Genomic DNA, 23,890 nt, shown 5'->3' with positions numbered 1-23,890 from the left:
CTGGATAAAAAATAGGAGACTGGATATTGTTATTGGTCGCAAAAGCTGTTGTCATGATGTTGGTAGCAAAAGCTGTTGTCATGATGTTGGTAGCAAAAGCTGTTGTCATGATGTTGGTAGCAAAAGCTGTTGTCATGATGTTGGTCGCAGCGATGAGCCAATGGCTGCGTTACTCTCAGCTATTTTATTGGCTCACTGAAAACTTACATAGCTAATCATTTTCACACTTTCCAATGAGGAAAGACTCCAGCCCACCTGTTTAGGCACACACACATGCACGCACGCACACACACATGCACGCACGCACACACACGTGCACACACACACACACACACACACACACACACACACACACACACACACACACACACACACACACACATACACACACACACACATGCAGGCAAGCAAGCAAGCGTCACAAAGGGAAACAGTAGCTGTGTTTCCATTACAGTTTTTCGCAAAATAATTGCGATATTTGGGAGGTTTTTCGAAATTGACGTGTTTCCATTACCCAATTTCTATTGCGATATTTAGATTTTGCGCATTTCTGAGGGTAATGGAAACACGACTAGTGTGTGTTTCAGTGTCTCTCTCGTGTGGTCATCAATAATGCATGATGGCGTTGGGAGGATGAAAGGCTGTTTTGGCTCGAGGCGTGTGTGTGTCTCATGTGGGGAGAGAGACATCAGCACTAGTAGTTATGAGTGAATATCTATTGGACAACGTGAACGCTCCATCACATGGCTCTCTTCAGTACAGCTGGTCATCGGGCAGAGAGCGACCGTAGTGGACTAGGTTGAGGGCGGGCCAAATGTTTTGAAATGAATTTGAATATTAAGAAATTCTGTTTTCTTAAGTGGTTATCAACAGTTTTGGTGCAGGCGCACATTGCGCTTGACACTACAGTAATTGTTAAAAGTATGGAATAGTGCTATCTCTGTTTTGCGCTGTACCAGCGCAGGAGAGTCTGGCTCCTCTCAATCTGGTATAGCGGGAAAAAAAGGCTGTTCTCTTTACATCCATCCACCGAAAGTACCAAGCAGGCCTGCTTTATTGCACAATGCAAATCTTCATCAAAACGTGCCAGGAGGCAAAGTGGCGCAGTAGTAGTGCTGTCGCCTCACAGCAAGAAGGTCCTGGGTTCGATTTCCGCCGTGGGTGCTGAGGGTGTGTCCCCATTCCCACTGGCGCCGGAACAAGGGGGACATGGGGACATTTTGTCCCCCTTAAAATTTGGTCCCCCTAAAAAAAAAAAAAAAAAAAAAAAAAATTTTTTTTTTTTTTGTTTTAATCTGAGGGGCCAACTGCCCCTGACGCTTAGAGCCCACTTTACACTGTTTACACAGCCTGTGATGCTTGTTAAAGCCGTGATCATTGTGGGATTATTACACCTGAGACAGACAGACCCAGGGATCAAGTTACAGAGAGCCCACTTTACACTGTTTACACAGCCTGTGACACTTGTTAAAGCCGTGATCATTGTGGGATTATTACACCTGAGCGACAGACAGACCTGGACTCTGTACTGCACTCACTGTCATTGGCTGCTGCTATAATCGTATACGGTTATTGTTATTTTATTTTTGTGTTGAGATGACAAGTTTTGCACTGTGTTTCGAAGTGATAATAATAATAATAATAATAAGTTCAGTGTTTCTGCCTGTGTTGCTGTCTGTTGTAGTGTAATTATGAAATGACCTAAAGGGAGAGCAGGTCACCAAGTGAGTGAGAAAAGGAAAAATACTGAATAATTACATCACTACAGTATAATCCTAATGTTAATTTAAAATGAGATATTCATCTAAATATGGCTAAAAATCATCCAAACGTCCATAGAAACGTCAATTTTTCGGGCGCCAATAACAAAAAAAAAAAAAAAAAAAAAAAAAAAAAATTGTGTCCCCCTTATTGCAAACTCGTTCCGGCGCCACTGCCCATTCCCATGTCCTCACATGCCCACATGATTTGCCTCTCCCTGGAAGTCCAGGGAGAGGCATCCCCCAACAGCTCAACTGCAGCCCGACTGCGGACACTCCGCACCGGCTGATTCGTGCGGTGGAGGCTCCGCACCGGCTGATTCGGGCGGTGGAGGCTGCGCAGCCATTGCGCAGGCTTTCCAAGTTCAGCCATTAATCAGCACATTCGCACATTAATCGGCCCTAATGACCTTATTTAAAAATCCGGCTCCGTTACGTCACCCGCAGGGGTGCTCTTTCTTTACACTTGCTGAAAGATTCAGCGCGAAGGGGGCAGGGGTCGTCAAAAAGGGCCTTTCTGTGTGGAGTTTGCATGTTGTCCCCGTGCTCCCCTGGGGTTACCTCCAGATAGGAACCCCCACTAAAAAACAAAAACACAATTTGCTGACTCACACACAGTCTCTTCTGCCTTCTTATTATAGGATGCATACTTTTTTGTTTAACAATGAGGTGAGCAAAATCTCAAGGCACCTCCCTGCTTCCTCCCAGACATACCCGTGTGTTAGCAGCAGTTAGCCCTAACATAATGGTGTGAACAGATGAGGCCATAAGTCACCTTCGAAGAATATAACTGTTTACTTGACCAAAAAGTTATTACGAGTCACACAACCAGTTGAGCAGACAAACCATAAGCTTGTTTTCATGAGAAACAATAGCCGTCATGCACATACAGGTAGCGTGATGATGTGTGTTACTGTGAACAACTCATATGTCATGAGGCCAGGCATCTCCAAAGTCCAATTGCGGCCTTCTGACCGATTTGAAGCGGCCCTCGGCTTGTCTCTCAAAATATACTGTATGTGGCCCTCCACACAGTCAATCAAGCAAGTTCAATTAGCTTTTTTTTTTTCATTCACTTACAGTAACGATGACACCCCTATCATACAGTTTGGACTTTGTAGACAACCAAGTAGGAACAATACAGGCAGAACTAATGTTTTCCGATGGTAAACTAAATTCCTTAGAGTACAATTGTATTGTATGTGATTTTCATTTTTTTATAACCCATATCATAAGCAGCTGGCCCCCTGGTATTTTCACACAATCTAATCTGGCCCCCATTCAAAAAAGTTTGGACACCCCTGCATTAGACTAATGGCCCATTTCCACCGCTGGTATCAGCGCGGCCCCGCCCAGCTCGTCTCGCTTTTCTGTCTCATTCCACCGATCAAAAACCTGGCCAGCCCGGGTTGAGTCGGGGTTGAGCCGTGCTAGTTTTGGTCCCTGCTTTGTTGAAGTTCTAGCGCTGTGGACCCGGTACCGTACGGTGACGTGAAAACACTGCAGACGACTGATTGGTCAGGCAGAATCGTGTCTACTCTATCTACTGTCAATGCTGGATACCAGTTTAGTGGAGCTTACCTTCTCTTCTGTTATTTCCATCAGTCTTTTGTGTTGCTGCCTTCGGCTCTGGTGAAATAAAAGCGATCTCCTTACTCAGCTTAACATGACGGTGGTTTTCAATTGTTTTGAGAGAGAAAAAAATCCGCTCCTCAGGAAGCCCTTTGTAGCTGTGCCTGCATGTGAGTTTGACTAAGAACAAAGTGATATCCATTCTCCTGGCCGATTGTCACATTTTGACAGTTTAAAAGTTCTGTGTATGGATTTAATTGTAACGTTATATGTTATAGCCTACTTCGGAATATGGGCGGAGGGCAGATATGTGGTCGCTATGATGACCAGGTGTGGGCGGGGGCAGATGACCAGCGGTGGAAGCAAAACGTCCCTCGGGTTGAAACAAGTAGAGCCGAGTGGTGACGAGCTGTGCAGGGCTGTAAAATGTGGTGGAAATGAGCCATAACCTTTTCCTTGCAGTCCACCTCAAATGGGTTAGGGCTAGGGTGGTTCTTTAGATTTATTTTTGTGTGTTGTGGTGGTCACTGGTCAGTGGTGAGGACTACAGTCATTGGACAGTATGTATCACATGGAGCAACTTGTTCCCCTTTCTCATTTTCGTCTGAAGAATTAGGTCATAATACAGTGTTATAGTCCTGTCTAAATACAGTAGTCGACATACAGTAGTGTGTGTGTGTGTGTGTGTGTGTGTGTGTGTGTGTGTGTGTGTGTGTGTGTGTGTGTGTGTTTCCTGTGTGTATCCTGTGTGTGAGAAAAGCCTTTGATGTTCCTCATTCACTCTATACTACTGCTCCCCGTGTCTCCTCTCTCTTTGAAGACCATGTAGCCATGATGATTAAAAAGCCGTCCTCTTTCATCTTCAAACTTATGGAATGAATATGATATGATATGACACCAAACATCCCACCAACAACCCGTCATTCCACGCCCATCCTGCCTGTGTGCTGGAGTTTGATGCACACAGGCTTCTTAAAGAAACTCTCTGGCCATAAATGAGTAATTCAATAGCGTGTCTTAGGGTTCAGGCATCATTTTACACTTGAAGTAAGGGCATTTTGGGCACGGTGGCGCGGTGCTAGCGCAGTCGCCTCAAAGCTAGAAGTTCCTGGGTTTGATTCCCGCCTGGGCACGCTGTGGGCGCAGAGGGTGTGTCTCCCTCTCCCCATGTCCTCAGTGCCCACGGCCCAGGTGGGCTATCTCGTGGAAAAAGGGCCTTTCTGTGTGGAGTTTGCATGTTCTCCCCGTGCTCCCCTGGGGTTCCTCCATATATAACCCCCCACTAAAAACATGCAGAAGATCGTCGTCTGACCAGTGGCGGTTGGAAGAAGTTGGTCCCCGGGCACTTCACTGCAGCTGCCCACCGCTCCTGACCTGACCATGAAGGACGAGCCAGGATGGGTCAAATGCGGAGGACACATTTCACGGTGCCTCCAAAGCATGTGTGTGTACTGGCTGCCAAATGGTGTTTGTGACAAAATAAAGATGGGGTTTGTCCGTCCGGTTTAAATCTTTAGTAGTACCGCTATATCTGGCTTGTGGCTAAATGCTAACATCACTAGCCTGATATCAGACTGAATTGTCAACTCGTTACACTCCATTTCCATCTTGTCGTCTGACATTGCCTCCACTCATGAGGGGAACCCCCCCAGGGGAATTACAGTTTCCCTAACCGATCATTAGAGACCAACGTATCGGCCTGAATCGAATCCAGTCAGGAGAACGCAAACAACATCTCTCCTTTGAATCAATTCCTTCAATCCTTCAGTGCTGTTCGGATTTCAAACGAATCGTTGGTACCTTTAATCGATACGGTGTCTATCCCGTCTATAGGGGCCGCCATTGTTATTATTACTCCTCTCTCGGTGCACTTGACAACGGGAAACAGCTTGCCGACAGTGTTAGTCCTGCCTGTTGCTCTGACTGTTTATTGATGCTATTGGCTAATCGTTAGTCCCTCTCTGTGCTCATTGGACCAGTCATTTTTCCGACTGATGAAATCGCCGTTGCCTTCTCCTCATTCTCTGGAATACTTTCTTGGCATTCGTGCGATACGATATAATGACACACAAAATATCGCAATACTGTGCTGTATCAATCCCCCCCCCCCCCTCCTACCCACAACTATTGAGTATAGGCGGGCCTTCAATGCCTCCTGAGGATGGATTGTGTTCAGACACACAAACTATCTGTCTGTCACTGTTATGGGCAGTGTTGGGCAAGTTACTTTTAAAATGTAATATACTACATATTACTAGTTACTTTCATTTGAAAGTACTTTACCATATTACTTTCTGTGTAGACTAACTCGTTACTTATTACACTACTTTTGCATTACTTTTACCAAAACAACAGCACCAGCAGAATGACTTCGCTGCCCCGGAACCATCCCGGAAAAATAATTTCAACCGCCTTGAAGTCAGTGTAAACAATCCATCTTTTTAAATATGTGCTTTGATTTAATAAAATGTAACTCAATTTGTAACTTGAGTTACTTGACAAAGTAACTGGTATAATATTACTGAAATCCTATAAGTAATAAGTTATATTACTGAGTTACTGCTAAAAGTAATATATTACATGTAATATGTTACTTTTGTAATGAGTTACCCCCAACACTGGTTATGGGGGAGGGGAAGGAAGATACCATCGGGTCAATAGGGGTGCAGTGACTAGAGCCGGATCATTCAGCTGGCATAGGATTAAGTCAGTGTGTGTGTGTGATTGAGATTGTTGTTTTCTGTGTGGGGGTGGTGAGCTATAGCTTACGCTCTGCCCCACCTACTCCAGCAGCACCTCTCTCCTGTATCGTCTACCACAGCAGCCAGACTCTGCCCAGAGAGCAACGAGCCTTTCATCCTAATGGTTTTCTTCATCTTGATTGTGTTGAAGGTTCATCAGCTGGGTTGCATGCAGGATGCTGACAGCAGAGTGTAAGCTGTGACCTCGTGTGACTCCAGACAGACAGACAGACAGACAGACAGACAGACAGACAGACAGACAGACAGACACACTCACTTCAGGACCATGGTGAGTTGCTTTCCCTCTTTCTCTCTTTCCACCTCTCTCTTCTTTCTCGCACGCGTGCACAAAATCTATACTCACCATTTCTTTCGCTTCCTTTGGAGTTTGACTGAAAGCACTCAAACCGCACAAATACACAAAACACACACGTGCTGTACTGTAACACTCGTTCTATATGTCTCTCTCCCTCTCTCTCTCCTGAAAGCAGTTTTTTTCTTCAGTTTCCTTCATATTCCTTGCTTATGTTTTGCTGTCTCTCTGTCTCTCTGTATGCCCCCCCTCCTCTGGTGTAGTCGTGCCTTCAGCCCCTGGCCCACACTGGCATAGCCTCTCTCAGGCCTGACAGGGTGCCTGTGTGTGTGTCTCTGACACCATATGGTCCTCTCCGTGTGTTTGGCTGTGTCACGCACGCATAGTGCCCCGTCCAATCCAATGCCATCTGACCTGCCAATAGAAACATGGTGTGGCCTCTAGCCCCGCCCCCCCGCCCACCTTTTACTGCATCATCATTTTAGCGTTCATAATCTATATACGATACGATACGATACGATACAACTTTATTGTCAGCAGGCTGAAATTTGTTTTGCATCCAATGGCATTCTCCGTTCAAGAGTTACACATAAAAAACATGAAGACATGAAAGTTACACATGAAAGACACAACAGACAAAGACAAGACATCCAGAACTAATTCCACAGAATTACAGAAGGCAAGCAGTTCAAGAAGTTAACCTGTTCTGATTGAGCAGACCAATAGACTGGTGTACAAAAGAATTCTTCAGTCTATTGCGTCTAAATTTCAGGACTCTAAAGCGTCTCCTGGAGGGCAACAGTTGGTATTCTCCATTCAGAACATGCAAGGAGTCCGAGGATATACTGGTAGCTAGTCTAAGCATGCTTTTGATTTGAGCTTCTTTAAAAGAGTGAAACACAGACTCTACAGGCTGGCCAATAATCTTAGCACAGATTTTTAACTGGCTAAAAAAACTTGGTTTTCAGGGAAACCGATAGGCTGTTGAACCAAGCCGTACTACAGTACAACATGACGCTCTGAGTAACAGAGGTAAAGAAAAGTGACAGAATCTGACTACTAGCACCAAAGGATCTAAGTCTACGGAGCGAGTCAATTCGCTTCTGAATCTTCTTACAGATAAATTCTATGTGTTTTGTATTCACTTTCGTTGTCATTCTGTCTTCATAGCTACTGTGCCACTGAATTTTTTTGTCGGAAAATAATAACCTTGTTTTATCAGTTTTGGTTGAGTCTGTATTGTAACTTGAGAGTTTGAGCAATAACATCAGACTGGGGATGTTCCGTTCAAATAGCAAAATAAGATGAGTAGTGTGAACCAGACACACACAAAGTGAAATCCTGAGAAGCATATGGTGAGGAAGGCCAATGTTATGTCCGTCTGAGCTGATGTGGTTAATTATAGTGCATAAACTCTTGAATGATACAGCTAGGGACTCCCACTTTAATCCCACTCTAATTAGATTGCCTGATTTATACCTGCCATGACGAAGGCTCCTGCGTCTGAGCAAGAAAGCTCTACTTTGCCCTCATAAGTGAACTGCATTGAATTGACAAGTTAGGCCATTTTTGAACGGGCTATTGTTCTGGGCAGTGAAGAGACACAGGAAAACGGTCGGGGACAGGCGAGTTTGGACAGGTTGTATGAATGGGCATCCTGTTACCTTGTCTCTAGACTTGCTATGTGTTGACAACAGTGTTGGGGGTAACTCATTACAAAAGTAACATATTACTTGTAATATATTACTTTTAGCAGTAACTCAGTAATATAACTTATTACTTATAGGATTTCAGTAATATTATACTAGTTACTTTGTCAAGTAACTCAAGTTACAAATATAGTTACATTTTATTAAATCAAAGCACATATTTAAAAAAAGATACAATCATTTCCTCATCAAACTGTGTGTTTTGTTTGCAAATAACCACTATAGATGACAATAACAAAGGAAAAGAACAACATTTAGAATTTTGGATTGTTTACACTGACTTCAAGGCGGTTGAAATTATTTTTCGGGATGATTCCGGGGCGGCAATGTCATTCTGCTGCTGCTGTTGTTTTGGTAAAAGTAATGCAAAAGTAGTGTAATAAGTAATATTGTAAAGTAACGTATTACTTTCAAATGAAAGTAACTAGTAATATGTAGTATATTACATTTTGAAAGTAACTTGCCCAACACTGGTTGACAACAAAATTAATGTAACACTGCTTAACATCTAAATGGTAACACACATCTAAATGTCCATTGTAACATATTTCACGGGACATTGACCAGGATTGTAGCGCTAAATACAACTACTACTCTGTAAGCTTGGGAGGTATACTGTTAGTCACAGTGCTGCAAACGTGGTCAGTTGACACAAGGGCAACTCAACATTACAGCAACATACTCCATTGGCCATAAACACCCATACACTAACAAAGACATGTAGTACGGAAAATCAGATTAAAATCACTATTGCTGAACTGTGCACAGTACCTTACTGCAAAAAACAAATGGCGCGATGGAAAGGATATGACCCAAACTGTGGTTTGAGCTTTGATGTGCATATGAGGTTTCCTGTTTGCTCACTCGCTTTGTGTCTGACTTCACCTCTGTCCCTCCAGAGTAGTAGTGTTGTTTAGCACGAGAATCACTAGAACAATACTTCTTCAGCTCATCAAGAGCGTTTATTGTTTATTGATCTCTTATCTCCTACAAAGAATGTCAGCATAATATATTTAGTGGCTACTGGATACATGTCTAAAATAAATTACCGCCACATCTTAGTGATGAATGGGCAAGTGTCAATGCTATCACAGATGCTGATGCACATTTGAACAGTAGCAGATTCACCTTTTGGCTGGAATAGATGCAAATGCTTATGTCCTAAGTGATTTGTATATGAGCCTATTTGAAATTCTTGACTGAAAGCCCAGTGGGATTTCTGTATGTTTTTAAACACACAAATGTAAAATCGACTTGTGGGCGGGTCAAAATTTGTAAGTGTAAAAAACTGTTGAAGGCTCATTTATACTCCATTTTCATACAAACATTTTTTTCGTTTCAAACGGTGTAATCGTCACTGCCCACATACTTCCATGCGTCTTTCACGTTGGTATCATGTTAAGCAATACATCCACCAGTGGGCAGTAGAGAGTCAAATGTGTGAGTGTGTGTGTGTGTGGTTCTGCTCCGTTTCATGCGTATCCGTAAGCTTTCAGATGACAGACAGAAATACGCACGAAATGAACGCAGAGTACGGACAGAAGGCTCTGTAGAGTATAATCGGGCCTTAAGTGTTTCCCCTAGATTTCTTTCCAGGCCTGGTGGTACCCACCAAAAACAAAACCTAAATCGACCATCCCGCAGCTCACAGCGTGGATGGCGTACTGCCGCAGTCGGCTTCGGTCAGATGGCGCAGAAGGCGGTCTGCAATTTATATTTGCTTTCAAAATTTTGGATCGCTAGGTATATTCAATATTCAAGACTTAAAACAAAGGGATCACATAATGCTTATTGATTGATTTGAATGAATGTATATTTGGTGTTACGGTGTAATATTTAGTGCTCTTATATGTTACTGTCCCATTCTCTCCCCGCCTCCTCCCTCCCCCTGCTCTCTTCTCCCCCCCCTTCCCCTCTCCTGCGCTCTCCTCTTGCTCCTTCCCCACCTCCTATACCCTCCAACATTTCCCATTCCCTCCCCACCCCGTCACTCTCCCACATTCCCCCTGCTCTCCTTCCCTTCTCCCGCTCTCTCCTCTGCTCTCTCCTATATTTCTATATTTTCTATATTTCTCTATCAATTGTTCAATGTGTTATCTTTATTACTGTAATTCGCTACTGTTGTGTCAGCTAGAATTAGCTAGACATGTTCTCTGTGAAGCCCTCTGAGACATGCTTGTGAATTAGGGCTATATAAATAAACTTGACTTGACTTGACTTGACTGTCAACACCAATGTATGTTTTGTTGTATTGTAATATAAAGGTTTGGATTGAGATTTGTAAAAGCACCCATCCCCCCATGCCATTTTTTCTGGCCTGGCAGGGTTCCTTGTGGGCCTGGTGGGCCAATTGTAGGGGGACCCCTGCTGTTATAGTAATCTGATACAAATGAAGCCAGTTGTGCAGACGTCATCCACCCATATGCAATGTGACGGACCCAGATGTCTGTCTACTCTACTCTATCTAGAGCTAGACTATACCTGGTGTTCAAGTGTTCAATGGCACGTCTCTTGATTCATTAGAATACATGTGGATGTAATATCCCTGCGTGCTGCCTGCCTTGCAGTGAACTGTCTGTCTACCTGTGTGAGCCAGGCAGTCGTGCGTTTGTCCGCCCATATGCTGGCACAGATTACTGTCATTCTCTCGGCGTGGTGCTCACAGATTCATTCCTGTGCTTTAATAACAGCGGGATTATCAAGGTTCAGCTAGCTAACCCCGCCCCCCTCAGCTAGCTAACCCCGCCCCCCTCCACCTCCCCCCCCCCCCCCCTCCAACTGATTTCATACAGCTCCACCTAACTCTACCCCCCCCCCCCCCCCCCATCTTTCTTATTTTTCAAGTCCTGATTTCCTTCTCTCCTTCCACAGGTTGGTACAGTATATATCATTCAAACGTTTCCTCTTTCTCTTCTCATGTCTGTCTGTGTATAATCTATCTCATCCCTCTCTCTCTGTCCCCACCCCCCCACCCGTCTCAGTCCCAGGCCGTCCAGGGTTAATGGTCATTCAGCCACTACATCCAGCATGAACGTGCATCTCTCTATTCACTCTCTGAGGGATTCGCTCTCACTGATCGCCTCTCTCCTCCTCGCCCCAGACTGGGATGGGTTGGGCATAGCCATGATGACTGAAGCGCTGTTGCTATGTGCCTAGGGATGCTTCTGTGTGTGTGTGTGTGTGCGTGTGTGTGTGTGTGTGTGTGTGTGTGTGCACATGCGCACGTGTGTGTGTGCACACACGCATGCAGGTGTGTGCGTGTGTGTGTGTGTGTGTGTGCACACGCGCGCAGGTGTGTGTGTGTGTGTGTGTGTGTGTGTGTGTGTGTACACAGTGTGTGTGTGTGTGTGTACACGGGCGGGTGGCAGGTGCATGTATGTGTATGCAGGCAGTGAAGCTGTACTGCTATGCGTCTGGCAGAAAGTTAGAGACAGATGCTATTTTGGGTATCTTACGCTCCTTACATCCACCAAACGCACGAGGCATTCACATACACAGATATCTTACTTCTACCAGAACGAAAAGACAGTACAAGAATGCTGTGACATTTCATCTTCATCCAAACACGTGCATATCTGACTAACGTACGTCATACCAAAACCAAAATTGGAAGCGGAAAGAGCCAGGGCTTCTGCTTCGTTGCAAATATTGGCAATAGCGGTCAGCTGCATATTGGACAAGAAGTCAAAAGTTTTATTTTATTCCCATTGTAATGTCATATTGTGCAAAGCATCTTGTTTGTCCCTCTTAGAACCTGGCACAAACTAGCTTTGTTTTGGGTTTTGTGACAGAAAGGAAGTGAAATAACCGCTTGTGCAATGAAAGGGCAAGAAAACAGAACAGATTGATGATTTCCAAATCTAAGTGGCTGGCCTCATTTGCTGCTCTCCAGAACACACGTTCAGCTTTTGTTTGACATCAATGATATAATTATGACGCAGTGGTTTTCATTTCAAACATCTCTCTCAGCCTCAGTCATCTCGATATTGCCATGTCCTCTTGACTTCTGTTGTGATCAATCTAACCTAATCTCTCTCTCTCTCTCTCTCCCCCCCCTCTCTCTCTGTCTGTTTGTCTCAATCTCTATTAAACACCTGTTCATTTTTCTCCATATGCGTTTCAGAGCATGGCACTGGCCGGGCTCCATTCACACCTGCGCCGTGCCAACGAGACCAGTATCACCGCCGCCGTCGACCGTCGTCCAGACGCTCCCAGGAGAGGTTGCTGAACAACAACACTGCGTGGAGAGAGCCATGCTGTCTGGTAGTTGGCGGCGCTCTGTGGGGCACCAGCAGTCTGCTGCAGCGCCGGCGGTGGCCAGCAGGGGCGCCGCGTTCTGCGGGCTCCCCAGTACGGTGGTCCTCGAGGCCCAGTATGACTACAACTACCGAGGTGCCGACGGGCGGCAGGTCTGCATACGGGAAGGCGAGCGCTTTATTCTCATGAAGAAGACCAACACTGACTGGTGGCAGGTAAACCAAAAAAAAAAGATAATTTCTCCTCTTTTGATTCTGCCGTGTCGGTTTGAACAAAGTGGATTTAAGTGGAACAAAATAGCAAAACATTAGGAAAATGTATTCCTTCTTAATTTGCAGGTGAGGAGGATCGGGGCAGCCAGTAAAACCAAACCGCTGTATGTACCCGCCACGTACGTGACGGAGGTGCCCATGCCCTCGCATGGTCACCTGGTCGTGTCTGCCTCGTTGAGTTCCAACCACAGGATACTGCCGAGGGTGTCGCTCTCTCCCAGTCCAACAGCTTCTACCTATAGTCAACAATACCAAGGTAAAGTGTGAGTGGGCTGAGACATGACAGCAAGAAAGGGACAGAGAGTGAGAGGCAGAATAAATAAACACTTTTTTTTCCTGTGTCTTGGCTGTTTGAGTCGGCCTTGTACAACAGTAACAATGCTAACCTGTACTTCTGTATTGATGTGTGTTCTGGAATATGCAGAGAAAAACTTCTGTGTAGATTGAGCGTTGCAGATGACATGTTTCCTCTCCCACAGTGAACAAACCCTTCTGCCGCTCCATGGAAAACCTCAACCATAACAGTGCCTTCCGAGGGCCGGACCACAGTGCAAGTATGGGTGGAGGCCGCTTCCCCACCCTGCCCCTGTCTGGATCCACCCATGCCCCCAACCCCTTCCCCTCCCCCTCAGCCCACCTCACGGTCCCCGGGTCGCCCGCGCCCTCCGTGGGCCAAACGGCGCCATCGCCGACTCACAGGGAGCCCCCCACGATCACCCGGAGCCAGAGCTCCAGTAACCTGCCTGAGAACCCGTATGACGAGGTGGGCGGTGGTGGGTTCAGCAACCACAGGATCCCCAAGAAGTCCTGCAGCCAGTGGGACATGGCGGGAACTTCCCGCAGGAACAACCATCTCCAGGTAGGAAGAAGGAGCGTTTACTCCTTTGGTTCAGTTCCTCTGGTTCGGTGAGAACACATTGCTGTTCAAAGTCGTAATCAAACCAACTACAGAAAATGACAGCGGTTTTATGGGTACACGGAGACAGATGTTGACACCTGAGAAGGTGAATTATAGCAAAACACCATCATGCTAAGCTAGTTAAGTTAAGTTAAATTAAGTTACAGGGGCTATTTGATTTGACTCCCCCGTCTCTGCCAAAGTCTCTAACCTCGTGGGATGACGTGTTACCAAAGGCCTAGTGAGTTTTGTCTGCCTGCCACCAGGCTGCTGGAGTGGTAGCTTGGATTCTCATGGGATTCTCTTGGGTTTTCATCTGTACTCGACTACTTTAATAATCCCCCCCAGAGCAGCAATCAAGTTAGCATTGTCCTGACGTCAGAGCATCACTGTATCACGTCAGAAGATGTTACACAAGGCGTTGTCTGTGAGAGGAATAATCTGCTTATTTGTCTCAGCGTCAATGGTCTCAGCCAAGTTAAACTGCACAGCCACACTACCCAATAGCTTTCTAAAATGAGTTTTAGTCTGACGTACAGTACCAGCGATGCCATGATTTAAGATAGCTGTGATCTCTCTCTCTCCCCCTCTCTCTCTCTCTCTCTCTCTCTCTCTCTCTCTCTGTCTCTCTCTCTCTCTCTGTCTCTTTCTGTCTCTGTCTCTGTGAGGGCCTTCCACACTTGTGTCTCTAAGCCCAGTAAGCAGGATTAATATATCCACAGCCATGTCAGGTCAATTTCCCTCCAACCTCAAAACACTCAAATTCTCTCTTTCTCGCACTTGAGGGAATATTCTTGTGTTAAAATTCAAGTTCCATCTTTTGGTTTCTTTCCAGCTCAAATGTAATGAATCAATTGGAATATTCCACTGTGCTTCTCACCGGCAAATCAAAATATGCTAAATCAAACTGTTTTTATTCAGATTTTTCTAATATATATCAATTATTATTGATGTGCCCTAGAGAGTAACACTGAGGTCAGGTGTAGGTAACGCAGCACCGCAGGTGGCCTCAGGTGAACATGGCTCATCAAAACAGTGCTGCCCCCTGGAGCACACTATATGCATCACATCCCCTCTCACACGTGCTTCATACATACACACACACACACACACACACACGTTCCATCGATTATTATCTGAAATGAGTATGTGTTATGTAACAGGGATCAAGGCAGCTAGCCAGTCAACCTGTCAGTGAATGATGTCTATATTTCATGGAAGGATGATCTTCCATACATATTATTTCACATTATGTCATTGGATCTGTAGCTCCCCCCGTCCGTAGCTGTTGGTTTATTCCTCTCCATCGGCATTAAACTGTGGCTTAATCCAACCTCTGACACACATTCTATAGTTAGAGAGAGGTGGTGGGTTTTTCATCGTTTCTCGTATCGGCCTTCTGGTTTATGTGGACTTTGTTTGCTTCTGTTTTTCTCTGACTGTGGTGACTCTTTTTGTTAAGCCACATCCTTTGCTATTTTGATACCCGTTATGTGCATCCTCGTCCTACCAGTCACATATACTCGCACGCACGCATGTACGTAGGCACGTACGTACAATATGCACGAAACATGATTGTATACTAATAATACATACTGTTTAGAACACGGCTCTCTTGAATACTCGATTCTGATTGGTCAATCAACAATATTCACCGGTCATTATTTCTCGACAACCGACCGCTGCTCTGCCACACCTGGATTAATCAGTTGATAAGAGCCTTTTGTCAGCAAGCCACTACTAATTAGGCCAACCAGTTGCAGCTGTGGTGTCTTGTGTGCCAATTACGAATGAAACCGCTTTGTCGTTGAAAACGCTATTAAAAAATATATTGAATAATTATTTTTGTCAGATTATTGAATGATTTAGTTGTAGGCCGTGTTCTAAGCGGGATAATGTATATTGAGGCGGTGATTACTGGGAAATAATGACCTTCAGGTGAACGATTAAGCCCTCCGCTACGCGTCGGGCTCAATCCACCTGTCGGTCATTTTTTCCCCCGTAATCACCGCCTCAATATACATTATCCCTTACTTAGTGTTCAGTAAATGCATTTACTGAAATGCACATTCACATGAATGATGCATGAACATACATGCTGCTGTATGTACAAACTGTACAACATACACACATACACATTGTCTCCATTATTGTTAGCATACTGTTAGCATCAGCACCAGTCAATGGCCAGCACCAGTAGCTCCTGCATTACATGACTGTCTTTCATGGGGAAGCTAAGCATGTCTGGCTGTGATTAGTCCTCGGATGGGAGACTGGTGCTGGAAGTGGTGTTGGAGGACCAGTAGGAGGTGCTCTTCCCCTCTGGTCTCATGAATAATATCCCCAAATGCCCCAGGGCAGACGGACTCTGTCCTGTGAGTGAGCACCATCCTTTGGATGAGATGTTAAACCAAAGTCCCGACTCTGTGGTCATTAAAGATCCCATCGGCACTCTTCGCAAGAGTAGGCAGTGTAACCCTAAGCCTGATATTCAGATTGAATTTTCAACTCGTAAACTCATTTCCTCTTCTATTCCACAACTGTGTGGAGTGGGCGGAGGTCTGGACCCAGGCTAACCCCACTGCCCTGGACCCAGGCTAGTGTAACCCCACTGCCCTGGACCCAGGCTAGTGTAACCCCACTGCCCTGGACCCAGGCTAGTGTAACCCCACTGCCCTGGACCCAGGCTAGTATAACCCCACTTCCCTGGCTAAATTCCCACACAGGCCTTCCTTCAATCATGGCCACTTACTGTAATCACCATCCCTCATTACTTAATTGGCAAATTCAGTCCTCATCTCTCCACTGTGATAGGCTGATGAGATGAGATGAGATGAGATGAGATGAGATGAACTTTATTGTCCCCGAGGGGAAATTTGTCTTGGGCAAGTAGTGCCGTACAACAGCCACATATCGCATGTATAGAGGTTTAGACACAATACATACAACAGACAGGGAAAAACATATCGAGCATACAATGTGGTCCCTTTCCAACATGCACTTTCCACTGGGAAATTTTGCCAGCGTGTAATATAGAAATAAAGACAGCAAACACTGGTTTGTTCAATTTGGTTCAACATTTCATCCTAATGACATTCTAAGCATATTGCACAGTCATTGTGGGTTTATTGCACAACCCTCATTGCAATTTCCCATTTGATAAAGTAAAAGTATTGAAGATAAAATAAATACACTTTTTGGAGGTACAAACCTCACCTCAAGAGCAATAGGGCACTCAACTAAGTAAGACCAGAACTCAGTATATAACAGTACAATAGAGAGTTCTGCTTTGTTTAAAAAAGAATTCAGCTCTACCAATACTAGGACAGGCAATCCAGATTAGTAGAGAGTTCTGCTTTGTTTTAAAAGAATTTCAGCTCTACTAATACTAAGACAGGCAAGATTTGCCTCTGTTTGTAGAGAGTTCTTAATGAAGAGTAAGAGAATAAAATAAAAAGCTAAGAGAATAAAATAAAATAAAAATAGTAAAAATAGTGAAAAAGTAAAATAAATAAAATAAAATAAAATAATAAAAATATAAAAAAAAAAAAAAAAAAGTGAGAAGACATCGACCGGCATATGACCTGGTTTTATGGGGAACACCCTCTTTGGGGAAGGGGCAATGCCGCCTGTTTGTTCAACAATAGCACAGAAGTGGGTAGGAAAGAGAGCTTGAAGCGGTTACTCTTACATCTATACGCTCTGTATCGTCTGCCCGAGGGCAGCAGGTCATAATCACAACATAAAAGGTGAGATGGGTCATCTAGGATTTTGAGTGCTAGGCTGATGACCTTTTTTTCGTAGATTGTTTGGAGAGGTGCAAAGTCTCTCTTCCCAATCACTTTCATTGCTGTATTTACAATTTTTGCAAGTCTCGTTTTGAGCTGCACGGGAAGTGTTCCATACCATGCTGCCATACCGTACCTAATGAGGCTTTCCAGCACGGCATTATAAAAGGTCTCCATGATCTTGGTGCTAATGTGTGGTGAGCCTTCTGGCACAAACTGGCTGCCGTGTATCACCCAGGTGGGTGCTACTCATCGGTTGATGGATGAGTTGAGTCCCCCCCTCCCTCCTTATGTGAAGCGCTTTGAGTATCTATAAACCCTAACCCTAACCCCGCTATATAAATGCAATCAATTATTATTATTATTATTATAGGCTAGTTAAGTCCAAACAATAGTTTTTATGCATCTGCCGGAGCGTTTTTTTCAGGTTGTCCGTCTGTCCGTACATTATACGTATGTAGGAGTCAGGATTCGAGGGGTGGGTAGAGGGAGTGGCTAGGGATGTGGGTGGTGGGAGGGGGTGGGGTAGGTCAAGGAAGGGGGCGGGGCTGGGGAAAAGGGGGCGTAGCTTAGGGATAGGAAGGTTGTAGAGAGTACTTAGGGATTCAAGCAGTGGGTTGGGGGAGTGGCTAGGGGGGTGTGGGTGGTGGGAGGGGGCGTGGTCAGTAAGGGGACAGGGTTAGGGGCTGTAACTAGAGATAGGATGTTCGCAGAGAGTTGGGGTTCGAGGGGTGGATAGGCAGAGTGGCTGGGGGGGATGTGGGTGCTGGGAAGGTCGTAGAGAGTCGGGGTTCAAGGGGTACGTCGGGGAGTCGCTAGGGGTATGTGTGGGTGATGGGAGTGTAGGGGTAATGGTCCTACCCCTATGTTGTCTTACACCCTATGTTGAAAATGATTAGCCGTGTTGTAGAGGTACCCCCAAACATTGCCTTAAGATAAGGCTGAATGGCCACACCACTGCGCCGCGGGCTTCAAGGTATTTGTGCTTGTATGAGTCTGGACTTGTTGGCGGAGGCATACGACCGTGAGGCAGTTATTTATTTATTTATCCCCCCATTAAAAACAGCAGTGAGTTGTAATGTTGTGTTTCTGCCATGTATTATGCAGATCATTCAGGTCCTATTGCCACCTTTTACCTGCAGGTCCCGACAGAATCCTACATCCCCCAGCTGTCCTGGCAGGACTCCCCCCTCTACACCGAAGTCCACTCTGTGAAGCGACAGTCTCACCTAGAGCCGCCCGGCCCCGATCCAGGACAGCAGCCTCTTCAGATCATGGAGATGTGGGAGCAGTACTGGGACCCAGCGACGGGGCGATGCTACTATGTCAACGGCGTCACCAAGGAGAGGTCCTGGAAACCCCCGCGCCGAGCCCGTGGACACGCCTCCTCCAGCAAGGTGAGGCGCCGAAACGTGAACACAGCAGGTGTTCATTTACTGATCGTTACAGAATAAATAGAATAAACACTGAATAAACATTTTTTTTCCTCCACCCCAAATGCCTCAGCCAATGCACTCCATAAGGAGAACAACCTGCCTTGCACATTTCCCCTTTACTTAGAAATGGGGTAATTGAGAGAAGGTTGCAGACATAGTCATCAAAGCACAAGGTTTCCCACAGCTTGCAGCTGAAGCTCAGTATGTTTGCGATGTGAGTGGGTTTGGGTGGTGATGTCCTCACCCTGCCATAGTGCTCTTCCTTTGCTAGGTCTTTAGTGTCACACTGACTTCACTTGGAGAACTGGGGTGCTGTAGGCCAATACTGACCATGCCCCTATGCCAGTGTTTCTCAAACAGTGGTCCCCTAGTGGTCCGCCAGTAGATTTATATTTTCTTCCTTTTTTTTTACCTCCCACTATCCAATCAGAGAAATGTTTACATTTTCTGGGAAACTCAAGGTCAGATCACATTGCTGGTAAAGGACTATATGTATTTTTTCACCCCGAATCCAATGCCACCACCCTTGACTCTCTACCACTTACGGTTGCGGAGATACGTCCACTCTGCCTGCAGGGCTACAGGAGAGAGACAGAGTACAGCGGGTGGTTGGGAGTTCCAAGTTACTGACCAAACACTCTATTTCAGTGATTGCTGTCAGAATGTAGAGCCATTTAACACTTATTTGAACACAAAAACATCACTGAATGCAACTTGAAGATGGCAAAAGATAGCCTATTTGACTTTGGCAACATTGTGCATTTATTGAACTTGAAAAAACTTTCTTTGAACTTTGAATATATTTGAACTGAACAGGAGAAATAAATGTAAAAAAAAAAAAGTTAAATGGACTAACTAAAATAAATTACATATATATTTTTTATATTGGTTATCTTGTTTTCATAATTGTGGGAAGCCAAAAATTGATTAATTGTACTGCTATTTGTCATTTAATTAGCCTGTCATTTGTAATTTACACTTGAAGTAGTAGGCCTATTGTTTTTGGGGATGTTTTGGGAGTTAGGTGGTCCCCGAGTTTTTTTCATTGGTTTAAGTGCTCCTTGGTCTGAAAAAGTTTGAGAAACACTGCCCTATGCTAATGATGCGAGGTGTTATGTTATCTATATGGCAGCTTGATATAAGTAGCAGTGTTGCTAAATTTACAATATCAGCTGATAATTCATCTAAGGTACAAAATGCCAATGTTCTGAAAACTGTTACAAACTTTTCCTGTTTCACTATCTGCTTTTTACCGTTTCTGTCCCAGGTCAGTCATGTCCAGCCCCAAACGTTACCCAGGAGGGACACCAGCCACCTATCGCTACCACTGTCTGGCGCTGGCAACGGAACTACGCACAGGGTACTGGCTCCAGTCGGCTTTTATAGTACTTCTACAGAGGTGGTCAAATTCAGCCTCCTCCTGCTTCACATACTGTCATTTAGTGTAGCCTTTAGTGTAGCATCTAGCATTCAGCTTTTTTGGTAGCTTTGTCCATCTCTCAGGTTGGCAATCGCAAGAATTGAAGGACATCTTACTTGCATGCAGATGACATCTGCTATCGCCAACCACTGAGTGCAACAAGTTCACGCCTATTCTGTGCAGTGCAGTTTGCAGGGTAATTATTGTGGTCTTCAGAAAACAAAGAGATTTGCTGTTAATTTATTTTAGTATCAGTGTGCAACGTGCAACACCCAGATTAAGGCGCGTCATTGTGCAATATCCTGTATTGGTATTCAGGCAATGTTGGCATGCGGACATTTTGTACTGGTCTATAGTACAATACCTGACATGTATGCCAGGTTCTATTTATTATGTGGTGTTTTATTAATTATTGTGGAGGCTTTTACTCTCGCTTGTTCAGAAGTGTCAAGGAGCTTTTATTCTTACCATATTGCTCTGCCCCATGATGTAAATAATTCAGAATATTAAATGGTAAATCTTATGTAATATCTTTTGAAGCATAAGCAGTTGTGCCACATATACTTTGTTTCTTTTTTCTTTTTCTTTTGTCGTGCCCCCCACTTCAACGCCAGACAGACAGCCACAGATGCAAGTGCATATGTAAAATCACACCTACAGTATATGCACACACTCACACACACCCTGAGTCCCTCTCTCTCTCTCTGTCTCTCTCTCTCTCTCTCTCTCTCTCTCTCTCTCTCTCTCTGTGAATCTAGTGGTCGTCAGTCAGAATGTACCTCTCTCTCTCTCTCTCTGTGAATCTAGTGGTCGTCAGTCAGAATGCACAGTGTCATATTTCTACTTCCCCATACACTGACTGACTCACTCACCCAACTCTCACTCACCCACTCACTCACTCACTCACTCAGGCTGTGAATCTTCACTGGCCTCACGATTCGATTCGATTACGATTCAGAGGGCTACGATCCGATTCGATAACGATTATCGATGCATCTCGATGCATCTTAAATCGATGCATCACTTTTTTTCCCGAATACATGATTTTTTTTCTCACTTTCTTTTTTCTCACTGTGTGGCTACTTTTAAAATAAAAGTGCATTTAGAATTGCATGGTATTATGATCCATAATTAAAATAAACAACTGCATGTACTTCCATTATATTTTATTTGATTATATTAAAAAAAAATAATAATAATAATAATAATCGATTTTTGACATTTGTGAATCGATGCAGAATCGTGCAGGTCCGCATCGCGATGCATCTTATAATCGATTATTTTTGACACCCCTATCACTCACTCACTCACTCACTCACTCACTCACTCACTCACTCACTGCTTTATTTATTTGTTAACAGCCCACCTCCTCTCAAATGTTTTTTTTCTTGAGCTAATCCCAGAAGGGAATGATGCCTCTTTATCTGATGCAGATGAGCAGTAGCTCATACCATTATGGCCAACAAACCCAAAACACTACAAAAAATTACTAAATTTAACCCACTCAGACTAATGTTACTCATCACCCCAGCATAGAGTTGACTTCATAGTCAAGGTTTCTCTATTTCCTCCCCCCCCTCCCCCCAAGTTATAAAAATAAAGTCTCTTTATTTTTATAACTTGATGTACTATTGATGCACTGTTTGTACGTGCACTCTGGGCAGAGAAAGTACACGTCTATATTACTCTACACAGATAAAGGTTTGTCTGACTTCTACAGCAGCTGTCAGTGACTGGACCTGCCTACTGTATCTACTGTATATTAAAGCAATGCTAGCTGGCATGGATCAGATTGTTAGGCATAAGCATTTTGCATCTCAAGATTGCGTTGCCTCAGTGTTGCATCAGTCTTTCAAATTACATTTTGCTCATCAAATAACGCCCAGATGACGATCAAAGAAATGATTCCCCCGTCATGTCGCTTTGACATGCATTCTGTTGACCCATATATGTCACATTTCATTGCGTAAGTGACTTTTATTATCACACATTTACAGGGATGCATCAGATAGCATTTGCCAGGTATGACTGTTGGCACACAGTGCAGACCTGTATTTTTAATCGAAGGCGTGAAAAACACCATAACCCTTGCCGTGTCGACTCCATGCTTAAGTATTTGTACTTAAGTATAAATACTTAAGTACTGTACTTAAGTATTTTTTCGGAGTATCTGTACTTTACTTGAGTATTTATATTTCTGTCAACTTTCACTTTTACTCCACTACATTTCTCAAATAAAATGGATACTTTTACTCCACTACATTTCCCCCAAGCATCTTTAGTTACAAAGTAAAATCAGAAGAAATTGCGTAGCCTGCAAGCGATCAGTGCTCCTAGTTTGCAAGTTACGTTAATCACGATCCACACGCCATTCCATTTGGTGGCTGTAATGCAACATAACGTTGTTTGCCAGCGGCTATAAAAGTCAAGAAGAAGAAATAGACTTCCATTTAAGGGATGTCTTTTGCTTGATTTTTTTGGCAGCATTTACTTGTACTTTTTACTTTCAATACTTAAGTACATTTAATATCAGAAAATTACTTTTGATACTCAAGTACAGGAAAAATATCAAGTACTTTAAGACTTTTACTCAAGTAATATTCTAATGAGTGACTCAGACTTCTTTTTCTGGGAAGATATCTTTACTTTTACTTAAGTGTGGTTTTCTAGTACTTTATACACCACTGCATGCGGTCCCTAGTGAGCTTACTGGATGTGTGCCTTCATGAGGTATACACCAAAGCTGCTCGACAACTTACTGGTGATGTTGGTGCGACAGTTGAGGTGTGACATTATTGGGTTGAGCGCGTTGCTTCCTGGTTGAACTGGTGTAGACGAGAGTGTGTGTCCATACTGACAGAGCCAGCTTCCCTCTAGAATGGGGAAGTAGACAGAGACTGAGAGAGGAGAGAGAGAGACACGCACACGCACACACACACAGAGACAGAGAGAGAGAGAGAGAGATGAATGGATAACATTTTGGGGTCGGACTAAAAGGGATGTGTCACACGCAAAGACAGCCAAGCGTGGACTTTCACTCTGCAGATTAACGCGCTCGGTGTCAGACTTGTCCTGGACTGGACTGTGTCACTGGGGGTGATCAGTGAGAATGAGCACCACCGCTGTAAGTGCATTATCTCTTCATCCTTTACTGAGACTTAACACAGGTTGTGATGTCAGCAGTCAGGAATATCCTTCTTTTGAATGTCAGCAAATGCGGTACAACTCATGTTGGCTTGGCATCCTCAGATATACACGTTTGTACCGACTCTGCCGAAATGGGTGGATTATGACTGTGTGGATGTGTCTGCGATGTTTTGCCCCAGTTCATAGCATGTCTGAGTCAAACCCGGTGCTATGCTCTTACTGAGCAAACGGCGAGAAAAAATTCACCATTCAGTGGAAACTGTCCAACTGCCTTCAGTTTCAGTTTTGTGTGGGCAATGTGCATGCGAGTGTGTCTCCACGACTTTGTGTGTGCAGCTCTGTACTGTGGTGGCCGGCAGTAAAACACTATTTTCTTTTGGTTGGCAGGATACAGGTGCAGTAGAGGGGACAGACGAGGGGTTTCAGATGTTGTGGGTGTTGCCTGGGGGCTGCATTGAGGTTGATCTTAACTGAACACACTTGTTCAGTTGCATCCTGTTTTTTTACATTTGGATTTAAAAACATCACCGCCCAAACTGCAAACTGCAGTGCTTATGGAGCTTGTTTGAGTTCACTG

General features: G+C 44.4%; 1 protein-coding gene across 4 annotated transcripts in view; it reads left to right on the top strand.

Moving 5' to 3' along the window:
• Positions 1-23,890, top strand: part of arhgap9 (Rho GTPase activating protein 9) — a 58,255-nt gene that overhangs the window by 6,269 nt on the left and 28,096 nt on the right. For 3 of the 4 annotated variants that reach the window (XM_083660771.1, XM_083660768.1, XM_083660769.1), the window contains exons 2-7: positions 6,225-6,362; positions 12,219-12,567; positions 12,691-12,880; positions 13,104-13,483; positions 18,453-18,707; positions 20,014-20,106. In XM_083660771.1, coding sequence (XP_083516897.1) covers positions 12,349-12,567; positions 12,691-12,880; positions 13,104-13,483; positions 18,453-18,707; positions 20,014-20,106 — 1,137 coding nt within the window. In that variant the 5' untranslated portion in view covers positions 6,225-6,362; positions 12,219-12,348. The remainder of the gene's footprint in view (positions 1-6,224; positions 6,363-12,218; positions 12,568-12,690; positions 12,881-13,103; positions 13,484-18,452; positions 18,708-20,013; positions 20,107-23,890) is intronic. The other variant, XM_083660770.1, reaches the window with a different exon arrangement.

The sequence above is a fragment of the Poromitra crassiceps genome (genome assembly GCF_964638095.1).
Source record: "Poromitra crassiceps genome assembly, chromosome: 25".
NCBI lineage: Eukaryota > Metazoa > Chordata > Actinopteri > Beryciformes > Melamphaidae > Poromitra > Poromitra crassiceps.
Note: the sequence above shows the minus strand (reverse complement) of the source record. Positions and strands in the feature narration are given on the sequence as shown.